Genomic DNA, 13,773 nt, shown 5'->3' with positions numbered 1-13,773 from the left:
AAACTGTGGGAAACAGCTAGCTTGGCTCTGGGCAGTATTATCGGTATTTGTCTCGTAACACCTCAAACGTTGAATAATTTACCAACATGTCACGTTTGTTTCATCTGTACAACGACCAAATAAGTGTAAAAAAAAAAACAATCGTTGTTGTTATTTTTGGGGAGTATTTTGTCAGTTATGGTGACGGACCAAGAGAAGACATAATGTGTGAATTATTAAGATTTAGATTTGTTGGTCGACAGATTCTGTTAATTTTAGAGAAAGCCAGCCGAGCCGGTTGTTTCCAACTGTTTACAGTCTTTCTGCTAAACGAAGCTAACCCAGCGTGAGCAGAATAGTTTTAATCTTCTCGTATTTTCTTGACAAGAAAGTTCACGTGCATATTTCCTGAAACAGTTTCTCTGAAGTTGTTTGTCACCTTGTTGGTTTTTATCAAAAGTTGTTGGTTTCCTAAAAATCTCTCCCTTCTCATTGTTTCAGTTGGAGGCGGAGTTAGCACTGTGTGAGAGGGAGGGGGCGGAGCTCCAGGAGTACGCCAATCAGGTCCTGCAGCAGATCGCCGACCGATGCCCCGACATTTTGGAACAAGTTGTCAACGCCTTGGAGGACAGCTGCTGACGGACTAACGGACACGCACACCTGGCAGACACGCAAACAAGCTCACGTTCACACACATCCATTATCATGCAAACGTCCAGCGCTCAGTCACAGGCGGGACCGTCGGGAGTCTCCCGCTCGGCCCCCGTAATCCCCCGAAACGCAAATAAAATCAGTGTCCCACACGAGGATGAAGACTTTCCTTGACGCGGATCTTCTGTTCGCCGCCGTTGTGTTTCCTGCTTTTCAGTCGTTTCAGTCGTTTCAGTTTTCACAGGCGGAAAAGAGGAAAATAAATCGCGTTGCGACTGACGCAGTAATTCCCCCCCCCCCCTCGCAGGGTCTTTTGGTCGCTGTCACTTTCAACGAGCGGTGCCAGCTGAAGGAAACGATGTTCACTTTTCAGTTCAAAGCGCTTTGTTGGCATGCGAGTCATTTGGAAATAGTTGATGTCTTTACGTGTATAAAGAAGGAGCCTTCGCTGCACTTCACGGCGGCCACCTCGTGTCCCGGCAAACAGCAGTCGGACTCTGGCAAAGTGTTTTCAAACCTTACTTTAAAAAAAAAAAAAACAACTCAAAAAAACTAAGGGTGAAAGTGAGTTGAGCTTTCCGGGTTGTTTCTGATGCCAGATTTACACACTGTTGCCACATTGTTATTTGATTGGTTCAGATACAAAAGTGTGTTTATTTCAGCTGCCTTTGGCTCTTTACATCATTTTGCTGCTATCTTTTTTAACTTTTAGTTTCTTTTTCTTTTCTCCAGGTGTCTGATGAAATGTCCCCACTTGTGGTTTCTTTCAGCAGAAATCTCTCCGGATGGTTGTGTAAATTGTGAAGGGGAGAGGTTTAATTAACAGATGCACAGCTCTCGTCAGGGCGACGTGACGCTTCGTTTTCCACTACCGACGAAAGGCACGTACGACAACTAATCTCAATATCGCAATACTCCCTTTATTAAAAACACACCGGTGTAGATGGTTTGTTCCTTTTTTTTTTTAACCTCGGAAAACAACATGTCCTGTTCAGTTATGGCGTCATGCTGACATTAGTTTGAGTTCAGTTTTGAGTTCCCCTCCCTTGTATGACAATCCCTTTAGAGTTAACATGAGGTGAAATTTGAACTTACACATTTCCCCTTATTGAAACGTCTTTTGTTTTTTTTTTCTTTCTTGGGGAAAAAAAAAAGGGGAGGTTGGGGAGGTGGGGGGGGGATAAAATAAATGTTATATATATTTTTTTGCTTTTGGTAATATATATATATATATATATATATATATAAAACACTAATCTTCTTTAAATGAAAATGTCATTTATTGGTTGATATGCTACATAATGTGTCAAAATCTTTTCGTTTTGTTTTCTGGTTGGCCAATTAACCACAGATTTGTTCCATAAACAGGCCGCTGTTAACGGGAACATGTATTGCACCTACACGCGGCTCCGTGTCCACCGGGAACCTTTTCTCAGAATCACTTTCTTGTTCTTGTTGTTTACAGTGGAAATGACACTCTGCATGTTTCCCACAGCGCTGACAGCCTCAGCATGATTTAAACGCTTACGGCACCGAGCACGAGAGGATCAAATTGTTGCAACTTCAAGCAAAATTTCCTCGAACGGCCTCGGTGTGTGTGTGTGTGTGTGTGTGTTTTTTTTTTTTTTTTTTTAATTCAGTCTTAAACTGTAGTGACCGCTGAAGCAATGACGGGCACAGGAACTGTTTAGCGCTGCTCCCTGCAAAGAAAACACCTGGTGGACACAAAGCCTAAAAGACTCGGGTTTACGCCGCACTCTCAGATCTGATCGGACACACAGGTTTGACCTTAAGTCTATAAAAAAAAAAAAAAAAAAAGAAGGTTTTAGTTTGGGTTTTTTGGGCACCTGAGGAGAGTTTAAAAACGTCTCACATACACGTGGGTTTAAATGAGTTTTATTTCAAACATGTCTGAAATCAGCCCCTTATTTTAGGAGCCGGTTCCTCAAATGTTTGAAATTCGTAAGGTCCTTCGGAGTTTATGCAAAGTTTTGAAAAGTGGCGAGTGAACGTCCATCAGATATGAGTTTGTGTTGTAAATTCAGTATTTTGCTGTCTGTTTTATACTGATGATGTTTGTCACCGGGGGCGCCGATGACCGCGACTCACTTTGAACTTCTTGTGGTGTGAAAATCAGAATGAGAGAATGGAATAAAATACGGATTTGTCTTTATTTTGTTTTGTCATTTTTATTTATTTTTTTCCCCCTTTTTCTTTCTTCACTAACGGATTCTGTGAGATGTTTGACAGGTGAAAGCTGCGTCAGCGGTTCAGAGCCTTTTCAACGATGAAGATGAAGATGAAGAAACGTTTGCACGGAGTTATGACCAGTTTCTCCAAAAAGGGGAACGTTTCCAGAATCTGGCTAAAAAGAAAGAATTCGTCTTCACTTCTAATCGTGTTATTTAAATATGTGAAAAAGGCCGGGGGTTGAAATGACTTAGAGTAAAGACAGAGCCGGGAGCATTTTTCCTTTTGTTTCCTTTCCTTACTTTTCCTTTCCTTCGCCTCCTTCATTCTGTGTCTTCTTCTTTCACTTGCAGACTAAACAGGGTCTCTTACTTGTCACTACTGGTTTATTTTCCTATCCGTCCACAATAATGACATTGTTCCATACGGTCCTCTCTATCTAGACCAGAATCGTTAAGAAAGACCTCATCCTGTTCCAGTTCTTTACCGCACAGACAACCACACACTTTTTGGGGGTTTTAAAATGTACTTTTCCAAACAGCCTGGACTTCTGTGAAATCACTGCTTTGCAAAGTCTTAAACTTTACTTGATTAGTCATTTTAAACTATTTGTTTTACTTAGTAGGGACCAATGAAGGCAAGGAAAGATTTAAGGATAAAAAAAAAAAAAAAGCTGTGAGTTTGTGTCATATTATATGAGTGTAGTGCTGCCGGAGCGCGCTGACGCATTTAATGTCTGAGTGAGGTAACAACATGTTCAGTTCTCCTGATCGAGTTCAAATTTATTTACATTTTTTTTAAGTGCTTGAAGATCCAATCAGGTCCAAATGTCGCGCAAGAGAGGTAATAAAAACGAAGGGAATTTTCTGAGTTGTCATATTGACATTTCAGGTGTATTGATTGATCCCTGACGTCAACTCAAAGCCTCGTTTCGATCCGCTCCCGTTTGCCCAGTTAAAGTTACCGCATTACCGTATAAACTCAACACTTCCTGTATCTGTTTCAAATTAAAAGCCCTCTCGTGTTTCGGTAGACAGAAAACAACAAGGATTTTATTGGGACATATATGCAGGAAATCCGTAGTGACTGAAATCAAACAATTCAAAGTGGCTTGATTATATTGTTGGCTTTACTAAGCAATGTAAATGTTCATCATTGACTACTGTATCTGTAAACTTACTTCCACACACACATACACACTTCCTTTATGTTTGCACTTTGCATATGGCAGAACCTCAGTGTAAAAACTCACTCAACTAGAAAATCTGGTTAAACGGGACCCGCCCAGCTCCACTGACCTTGACCCTTGACCTTCGCTTCGTGAAGCGTTTCCACGCTGGGATCCAAACATCGGGTCGTTACAGTCTCTCCGTTTTTCACCCAACACTCTTGAGAAGCAACTCCTGACAGTCTGTGAACAGCAGCCTGCGTGCCGGTGTTTACCTTCACGTATGGCGGGCGCTCTCTCCTCGTGTCTGCCGGTTGTGTCGGCACCTGGGTTTGTGCAGGGAGTCGGCTCTGCTTTCTCCATCTACTGTCCTAATAAAAGCCGGTGGAGGGAGACAGGAGGGATGGACGGAGCGAGAAGGAGGAGGAGGAAGAGATACGCCTGTGTGACCCCCTGATTTATGTGATGGGAGAGAGAGAGAGAGAGAGGTGAGGTGGGCTGGGGGGGAGACACGGCCGGCTGAGCACTGGACATCGTTTCATCATCTCGTCTCTGCTGTAGCTCTCAGATCACACCGTGTATTTGAACTGTGCATTTGCAGTACGCATGAAGTTACACACTTAAACATCAGGAGTACGCATCAAAGAAGGACACATTTCAAATGAATTTAGACGGTCTTAAGATTCAGATAGGTCTTCTAAACTTCCACTTCTAAGTTTGGTACGTAGACAGTTTAGAAATGACCTATGTGTGACATTGCTTGCCGGTGGGAAAATTTAAAAGCAAAACGAGGTTAGAAAATCTTTCCAAAAAAAAAAAAAAAAAACGGAATTCATCTTCATCATTTTAGCTCGAAGGAGGAATTACAGCGACATTCACCTGCAAGTTTGCATTAAAAAAAAGGAGTCCAAAGCCGTCGTCCCGTCCCACAACACAATAATACTCATCCAAATTGGAGTATGTGTGCATTCAAACTGGAAACACTGCGGTGTGTTGGGCCTGTCAATAATTTCCTTCAGTTATGTCATAGAGGAAGCAAAAACAAAATACCAAACATTAACCGTTTCCAGGCTATGATGTTTGTTTTTGAGTTTTGGAACTGATGGTCAGACCAAACAAGCAATATAAAGATGTTGCATTGCACTCTGGGAAATTCATTTTTTTTTTCTATTTTATGATCGTTGGATGCAGCTCTGATTTTCACTTCATGAAGTCTTCACTGATTGTAAAGACTTCTTATACTGAACAAACAAAGTAGATTTATTCTAAAGACGCAGCCCGACGTTACAGTGTAAAACAATGGTATGTGATCAGCAGCCTTGTGCGACACGGGATGGGGTGTTTGTTTTAACCTGCCGGGAGCACCGGAGGGGAGGAGTTTGCCACACGGGAGACTGACAAATCTGCTGCTCAAAGTTTCTGAACTTTGGAAACGTTTCAGGGAGTGACGGTTTGAATTGTTGATTGTTCTGATGCAGTAAAAAAAAAAAAAAAAAAAAAAAACACAGTTATCGTGTTGTGTTTTAAATCTCTTTGTCTCTCCAACAAACACACGCACACGCACACACGCACACACTCCTTTACGGAGATGAAGTGTGGAGACATTCCTGCTGATATTGGCAGACACAGATGTCCTCCGGATAACATCTGAGCACGTGTAAGTACATCCACACACACACTGCCGGTCTCTCTCTCTATATATATATATATATATATATATATATATATATATATATAATGGACGTCTATAGAGTCAAACTGAGGCGCGCGAGGAAGCCGGGAGGAGACATTAAAAACTGAGTGACTGCAGAGGAAGTGGGGAGGGCTTTACGTTGGCTCCGGGACGATGTGGTTTCAATCATCACACATCACATCACACATGACTGAGAAGAAAAAGAAGGAGAGGCAAGATGGAGAGAAAGAGAAAACAGAGAGAGGAGGAGAGGGGAGGGGAGGAGAGGGGAGGGGAGGGAGGGCTGAGACCAAAACAAACAGCGGCTCGGCTTAAAGCACACGAGTCGAGTCGGGCCGCGTCGCGCGTTTTTACGCGAAACTGCTTAATGGATCTCAGTTGGGGTTTTGAAGGCACATCTTCGGCCACGTTTCGCTCTCGGATGAGGCGTTATGGTCTCAAATAAATGCTTTGTGAAGTAAAGGCGTTACTGAGCTGGAGGTGGGATGAATGGAGGGAGGAGGAGGAGGAAGAGGAGGAGGAGGAGGAAGAGGAGGAGGAGTGGATGGAGAGAAGTGGCGAGATGGAAGCGACAGAAGGAGGCAGTGAGCAGTCGGAAAAAAAAAAAACTTCTGAGAGGGAAATAAAAACAATGTGAGAGGACTGGAGCTCCTAAAATAAGCTGTTAGCCGCCGACAGTCCAAACATCCTCCGGTGCGGGTGACGTTTTCCTCCTCGTCTTTTTCCTTCTCCAGGCAGATTCAGGTTCAACATAACTGATGCCAGCAGAAAGGAGAAAAAGAAGAAAAAAAGAAAAGAAAAAAAACATTCTCACGGCAGAGGCTCTTTTGAAGGGTTCAGGTTGACCTTTGAACCCTCCGGTTGTCAGCTTGGCTGACTCGTCAAAGGTGCCAGACGTCAGGGTTGACTTCCTGAGCGAGGTTCAAATCCCCGGGAGGCTTTAGCTCTGCAGTTCGTGTGTGATCTCAGATACTGAAGAGCTGTTTTGCTTGGAACATGTGCAGTTCCTCCTTGAATGTAGTATAATACAGACTAAATAAATAACGGGATTAACTGTAAAATAACAGTGCAACATTGAGTCAAATACACAAATCAGCTGTATTAACTGACTGCCTGATATACAGGCAGTTTGACATCCTTTCTGTGAGCGCAGACAGTTATTTGACCCGGACCTTTACATGTCTAAAGATACAAGAGAAACACCCTTTTTACTTTCTGATTTATTATATGTTGTCGTTGTGTGTGAACTCCAGACTGAATTTGGATTTCTCTGCTTTAAGTTGTCAGGATGGCCGAGCGGTCTAAGGCGCCAGACTCAAGGATCATCTCCTTCCGTGATTAAGGGACTTCTGGTCTTCAAATGAAGGCGTGGGTTCAAATCCCACTCCTGACAGATTTATTTATCTCCAGATTTAGTTCAGATGAAGCCACATAAACCATATTACCTTATGTTTTTAATGTGTGTTTAACATAATTGAGCATTACAGTCTATAGCAAAGAAACACATCTGGATTAACAAAAACGACTTACTCTTTGGTCAGTCGTACATCAATAATTCCATATGTACCCGGCCTTAAACATTAGGGGCCTGCAATGTTAATTGATTACACAGTTGAATAAAGCACCTTGTACATCACGGTGTCTTCTAATTCAGAGTTTGTAACTGATGTGCTTGTTTTCCAGTTGTCAGGATGGCCGAGTGGTCTAAGGCGCCAGACTCAAGGATCATCTCCTTCCGTGATTAAGGGACTTCTGGTCTTCAAAAGAAGGTGTGGGTTCAAATCCCGCTCCTGACAAAGTATATGTCTTAAGATGTTATTTTTTAAAGGTGGCAAAGAGCAAATCTTGGCAATATTAAGTCAAACTAATATAGTTGGAGAAGTGGGTTTTAAATTGTACATAGTATTTTATGTTTTAGCAAATTTAGTAGCCCGGCTAGCTCAGTCGGTAGAGCATGAGACTCTTAATCTCAGGGTCGTGGGTTTGAGCCCCACGTTGGGCGCAGGGTTGTTTTGGGAAGTGTTGAAATGCCAGTTTAAAACATCAGAGTATTCATGCTTAACAGATGAAGGTTTCCCACTTGTCGGAGTGGTCGGAGGTGCAGGTTCAAATCCCACTCCTGGCAAATTTGATGTGTTGTTACACAAAGTGTTCTTGACCAACTTTGATTGAAAGATCACTGATTTCCATGATATTTTTGTCCACTCTGCCTTTCTTCGTGTTCCGTAATTGTTTTATTTTATGCCAGATTTCATTGATGTTATTGATTAAACTTTATCTGTAAAAACTCCTCAATATCAATCAGTAGCATCTATTCTACACCTTTTTTTTTTGTCTTTTTATACATTATTTTTTCCCTGTTTATAGCCCGGCTAGCTCAGTCGGTAGAGCATGAGACTCTTAATCTCAGGGTCGTGGGTTCGAGCCCCACGTTGGGCGCAGGATTGTTTTTTTTAGGAAGTGTTGAACACAGGGACACATTTCAGCTCATCCTGAATCAAACATCGACATTTCTTGCCATTTTAAAACATCACGGTATTCATGCTTAACAGATGAGGACGAGTTTGGTGTGGAAGACTTCTCACTTGTCAGGATGGCAGAATGGTCTAAGGTGCCAGACTCAAGGGTTGACTCCTTCCTCACCAAAGGGACTTCTGGCCTTCAAATAGAGGTGCAGGTTCAAATCCCACTCCTGGCAAATTTGATGTGTTGTTACACAAAGTGTTCTTGACCAACTTTGATTGAAAGATCACTGATTTCCATGATATTTTTGTCCACTCTGCCTTTCTTCGTGTTCCGTAATTGTTTTATTTTATGCCAGATTTCATTGATGTTATTGATTAAACTTTATCTGTAAAAACTCCTCAATAGCAATCAGTAGCATCTATTCTACACTTTTTTTTGTCTTTTTATATATTATTTTTATACTGTTTGTAGCCCGGCTAGCTCAGTCGGTAGAGCATGAGACTCTTAATCTCAGGGTCGTGGGTTCGAGCCCCACGTTGGGCGCAGGATTTTTTTTTTTTTTTTAGGAAGTGTTGAACACAGGGACACATTTCAGCTCATCCTGAATCAAACGTTGACATTTCTTTCCAGTTTAAAACATACTTAACAGATGAGGCCAATTTGATGTAGAAGGTTTCTCCGTTGTCAGGATGGCTAAGGCGCCAGACTCAAGGGTTGACTCTTTCCTCACCGAAGGGACTTCTGTTCTCCAAATGGAGGCGTTGGTTCAAATCCCACTTCTGACAGATTTTCTTAAGTATGATTAAATTTGTACATCTTCCTCTTTTACGTGTCTAAAACAATTTTCCATAATTGTAGGATCAATAATTCCATATAACTAGCATTAAGTATAGAGGCGTATAGCTTTCTACATAAAACTTCACTACTTTCACATAAATATTGAAGTTTAAATTCATCATACAGCCAAATAAAACAGCTGTACATCACTCTGCCTCCTGATTTTCATATAGTGATTGACCGTGATGGATGAGGGGTCCAAGGCACCAGACTCAAGGGCTGACCACCTCCTCATCAAAAGGAATTCTGGTCTCCAAGTGGACGTTTGGGTTCAAATCCCACTCTTGATAACTTTCTTTATCTAAAGGTGTGATTAAATTCCTCTTTTATGTGTCTAAGAAGGTTCTACACAAACATGTTTTAGCCATATATAGACTGACGAAAGATGGCTTCATTAACAACATGATCTTCAGTCAGTCACACAGATGAGTTGTATTCAGCTGATTGGCAGATAGTTGACTTTGTCAGGGATGAAATCAGCCTAATATCTATTAAAAGTTGGAATACAATATACAGCTCAACAAAACAGCTGTTTATCACTCCGCCTCCTGCTCATCATTTCATGTTAGTTGTTGTCAGGATGGTCTAAAACACCTCATGCAAGGTTCAACTCCTTCCATATAAAGACACCTCTGGTCTCCAGGTGGAGGTGTGGGTTCAAATCCCGCTCCAAGATTAGTTAAAATAAGATCACACATACCATGTTTCTTCCTTTTTTGTGTGTGCGTTTGTTTAAAAAACATGATCCATAAACATGCATTACTCGTGTATGGAGTGAAGAGGAACGCCTTGATTAACAACTTGCTGTTCAGTCAGTCACACAGGTGAGTTTTATTGAGCTGATTGTCAGTTAGTTGACTTGGTCAGGGATAAAGAAAAAAAGCAGGACATCTTCAATGTGAGTTGATGAACGATCAATAATTCCATATATACGAGTTTTAAGTATCAGGGGCCTATAACAGCATCATGTACAAAAAAAAAACTTAATTTAAATTCATTACACAGCTAAATAAAACAAATCTGCCTCCTGCTTTATTTTTTAACTGCTCGATACAGCAGTTTCCGGTTAGGCCGACATCTTTAATGTGAGGCGATTCACAGATTGAAGGATCAATAACTGCACATCCACCAGCATTACGTTTTAGGGGCCTAATAGTTACAGACAGCTGATTTCACGCTCATTACTCTGCTTCCTGATTCTGGTTCTGTGATGTACGATAAATGGCTATTAAGATGGATGAACGGTCCGAGGCGCCAGAGTCGAGGCTCGTCTCCTTCCAGGTAAAGGGACCTCTGGTCTCCTGGTGCGGGCGGGGGTTCAAATCCCGATCCTGACCGGGTTTAACCTGTTCACACCTGATGTTTGGTACTTGTCAGAGAGACACACATTTCTTTCCCTTCCACCTCTACTTCTCCTTCTCCTTGTCCGTGTCTCTCACATCAGAGGACAGTCGTGGAGGAGACACAGCGCCGTGCTCTGTTGTTTCACTTCACTCGTCCTCCTCCTCCTCCTCCTCTCGGTGTCTCAAACTTCTCGCTGCTTCTCAGCGCGTAAAAACTTTGGAGCGCATCGAAGTGCGCCCTCCCCAGACCCCCCTCCCCCCCGACCCTCCCCGCGCGCTTAATTAGTTGGAGGGCGTTTGGAAACTTGTGATGGCCGTGAAGAAATCTCACTTTATTTCTGACACCTGTTGCTGAGAGAGAGAGAGAGAGAGAGAGAGAGAGAGAGAGAGAGAGAGAGCACAGCGCACACAGCTGTACACAAGCAGGGGCGCACGCCGCTCATTTCCGACTTGATTTCTCCAGGACAAGTTGGGACGTTTGGTAGCCGACAGGTCCGCGGGTCGCCGGTTTCAGCAGTTACCCCTCCGTTAGTTCCCATAATCCCCCGTTGTTGTGTGTGTGTGTGTGTGTGAGAGAGACCCAGACGAGGACTTTCGCCTGACACCGCGGAGTGAAAGACAAAAGTGCCACTTGGGAAGAATTTGCGTGTGTGTCTCACAGTGAGCGCTGAGCAGCAGGCTGCTGGGGGAATCTTCTCTGGAGAGCGTTTCCTCTTCCATACAACACACCGATATATCTTGCTGTTTTCCAGCCGGACAGAGGTGCACTTTTCGGGCTCGAGCCGCTTCGGACGCTCGGGAGGAGAAAAGTTTTCTTAGTTCGTGCCCAGCAGACCAGGTAAGACTTTGGATTCACTTTATAACAATTGTACGGAGTGATACCAGAAAGTACGAGAAGGTCATTGCATCTTAATACACGTGTAAGTACACGAGTTAGTTTATTAGAAGGGACATATAAACACGTGACTTAGTGGAGATTTAAAAGATGATTTACCACCTTTTCGCACATTTAGACGTTTTATGAGTTTGTTGTTGCTGTTGTTTTGTTTGTTGCTTGTTTCAATCGGTTGTATTTTGACTCACCTTTTGTCCTGAAAGTCTTAGTAACTCTACTAAGTGTAACTTTGCTGCGGTGGTGCGATTTAAATGATGGATTTGAACTTGTTTAAGTCTCTGAACTGCAGACACATCTGAAGTCGGTGTGAAAACCTTTTGTTCCGTTTGACTTTTTTTTTGTAGACGTTTTTGTTTCCGTTGTCGCAGTCTTCCAACAGAATGGACTCTTTTCATGACTTTGGCTCCCATATGACAGTGGTGAAATGCAGTGTGTGTGTGTGTGTGCGTGTGTGTGTGTGTGTGTGTGCGTGCGTGTCTGTCTGTGTGTCTGTGAGTGTGTCTGTGTGTCTGCCAACCCCATCGGCCTAAATGAAGGCAGCTCTCTCGCTTTGCGGCGGAGACCAGGACTATTTTTGGTCGAAATGTTGCACAAATGTTTCTCTCAGTGTAGAGAAATTGCTTTGCCTTCATCTGGGCCAAAGGCTGTGCGGCATCCAAGTCTGACTGAAACACTGAGGGAGGGAGCTCACGTTGATTCCCTGACAGGTATAAACACAAAACTCTCTGTGAGGATCTCCTTTTGTGTGAAAAGCTGAAACAAAGCAGATGTCGGTTTATCGCCCGCCCGAGCGCTTTTTATGATACTGTATGTGGCTTGTGAATTTATTGTGGCAGCTGGAGGTCAGAGGTCATCCGTGCAATCAATCACGATACACAGATAAATACTGGGCAGCCACAAATGCATGAAGGCCAGAAACTTCAGGCATGAGGAGAAATACAAGATACAACAACTTAAATTCATCTCTGGTGTATTAAAAGAGCTGCGAGTGATTTATACTCAAACCAGCTGTGTCTAAATATTCTAAAATACCAGGAAAGTGTACTAAAGTACCTTAAAAGTTCAATTGAATGTGATAAATAGCTGTGATGTAATAATCTGCTGTGTTTGTATCTGTGGACCAGTAATGTCATTGTGAAGGAGTTTGAGTTAATGACACGGCTCACCAGGAGTCCCCCCCCCCCCCGCCCCGCCTACTGTAAGATCCCATGAACTGTTTCAGCATAAGAAACGGGGCCTATGGAAATGTTTTTTTTATTGAAGTCTGCGAACGTCTTTGTGTCTGTGGCGAGTCTGTTCAGCACACGTTTCGCCCAAATGCAGAGAGAGCGTGGAGTCTGTTCAGTGTTGTGTCGTCATAAAGCGCCAATCTACTGGTCACTTAGTGAAGAGGGATCACTGAGAGTGACCTGTCTCCCAAAAACTCCCAAGAAAAGGGAGTAACGCAGGCATGGGTATGCTTTGAAAAGGGAACGGAGTCCACAATAACCCAACATTTTAGTCATTGGCGTTCACTGGAAAGACACATTTGATTAGCCTGGCGACTGAAAATCACGGGGATATTTTCTTGTTTGCGAGACGCAGCAGAAGAAAGTGACTCTGTGTGTCCGTCACCGCGCCTGTCAGCAGACTTATCAGACTCATCTTCAGCATGTGATGCTGAAGAGGAGCTGAGAGGAAGGCTGTGCTCGCCTCTGGCCGCGACGTCTCCGCTTCGCTTTAAAAAAAAAAAAAAAAAAAAAAAAAAGTCTGAATCCCTCGTGAGTCGTGGACTGGACCGACAGCAGGCCTGATAATCTCTGCCAGAGGAGAGGAAGTGTGTCTGTGTGTGTGTGTGTGTGTGTGTGTGTGTGTGTGTGTCAAGGTAGATAGTACCATTAGATAAGAGTGGTGAAAAGTGTTGCTGTCAACAGGTTAGCCATTAGGGAGAGATAATCTCTCTTCCTCCTCCCTCCCAGTCAATTCCTGTTCTTTCTCTTCCCTGCCTCTCACTGATTTTTCCACTCGTGCCATGTTTTTGTTTTCTGGATTTTCTTCTCTGCACGGTGCCTTTTAACTTGTCGTTGTGTTACTTTGTGTTTTTAAAAAGTGTCCGAGTTGCTTTGATGCGGCAACGACGTGTAAAAACGGGCAACCAATTAATACACGGGGCATAAAATCTGCATTCTGAACATCTTGTTGTTGTTGGTTTCCGTCTTTTGTCTCTGTCTGTCTGTCTGTCCGTCTGTCTGCCCTCTAGCTGCTGGGAAAGACCTTTTCTTTGACGGAGGCGCTGCTTGAGTGTCTCATCCCTCGGGACTCGGTAATTAGGGAAGGGGAGTAAGTGAGTGCGTATATGTGTCTCCACACCAGACATTTGAGAAGATGGGCTGTCTGCAAGCACAAATGGTTCCTCAAGGTCATTCAAGAGTGTGTGTCTGTGTGTGTGTGTGTGTGTGTGTGTGTGTGTGTGTGTGTGTGTGTGTGTGTGTGTGTGTGTGTGTGTGTGTGTGTGTGTGTGTGTGTGTGTGTCCCATATGTTCAGACACGATGGATTTGGGAACAAGGAAAT

General features: G+C 43.2%; 2 protein-coding genes and 5 non-coding genes across 11 annotated transcripts in view; all 7 read left to right on the top strand.

Annotated features, from left to right (window-relative positions):
• LOC138621741 (ELKS/Rab6-interacting/CAST family member 1-like) overlaps nucleotides 1-2,803 on the top strand; it is a 132,759-nt gene extending 129,956 nt beyond the window's left edge. For all 5 annotated transcript variants that reach the window (XM_069699987.1, XM_069699988.1, XM_069699986.1 and 2 more), the window contains one exon: nucleotides 481-2,803. In XM_069699987.1, the coding sequence (XP_069556088.1) occupies nucleotides 481-618 (138 nt within the window). In that variant the 3' untranslated portion in view covers nucleotides 619-2,803. The remainder of the gene's footprint in view (nucleotides 1-480) is intronic.
• A 4,160-nt stretch (nucleotides 2,804-6,963) lies between these two features.
• trnal-caa (transfer RNA leucine (anticodon CAA)) lies at nucleotides 6,964-7,074 on the top strand. The gene is made up of 2 exons: nucleotides 6,964-7,001; nucleotides 7,029-7,074. It is a non-coding gene; the product is annotated as a tRNA-Leu (tRNA).
• A 292-nt stretch (nucleotides 7,075-7,366) lies between these two features.
• Nucleotides 7,367-7,477, top strand: trnal-caa (transfer RNA leucine (anticodon CAA)). Its single transcript has 2 exons — nucleotides 7,367-7,404; nucleotides 7,432-7,477. It is a non-coding gene; the product is annotated as a tRNA-Leu (tRNA).
• Nucleotides 7,478-7,610: 133 nt separating this feature from the next.
• trnak-cuu (transfer RNA lysine (anticodon CUU)) lies at nucleotides 7,611-7,683 on the top strand. The gene has a single exon. It is a non-coding gene; the product is annotated as a tRNA-Lys (tRNA).
• A 364-nt stretch (nucleotides 7,684-8,047) lies between these two features.
• On the top strand, nucleotides 8,048-8,120 carry trnak-cuu (transfer RNA lysine (anticodon CUU)). The gene has a single exon. It is a non-coding gene; the product is annotated as a tRNA-Lys (tRNA).
• A 497-nt stretch (nucleotides 8,121-8,617) lies between these two features.
• Nucleotides 8,618-8,690, top strand: trnak-cuu (transfer RNA lysine (anticodon CUU)). Its single transcript has one exon. It is a non-coding gene; the product is annotated as a tRNA-Lys (tRNA).
• Nucleotides 8,691-10,999: 2,309 nt separating this feature from the next.
• Nucleotides 11,000-13,773, top strand: part of wnt5b (wingless-type MMTV integration site family, member 5b) — an 89,062-nt gene continuing 86,288 nt past the window's right edge. Inside the window, exon 1 of the mRNA XM_069700013.1 lies at nucleotides 11,000-11,165. The gene's annotated coding sequence lies outside the window, so the exon portion shown is untranslated. The remainder of the gene's footprint in view (nucleotides 11,166-13,773) is intronic.

This window comes from Brachyistius frenatus, unplaced genomic scaffold, assembly GCF_029030835.1.
Source record: "Brachyistius frenatus isolate BFR_SWC_R1_liver_20210118 unplaced genomic scaffold, ASM2903083v1 Contig_32, whole genome shotgun sequence".
Taxonomy (NCBI): domain Eukaryota; kingdom Metazoa; phylum Chordata; class Actinopteri; family Embiotocidae; genus Brachyistius; species Brachyistius frenatus.
The sequence above is the reverse complement of the archived record's forward strand: the minus strand, read 5'-3'. Positions and strand labels throughout refer to the sequence as shown.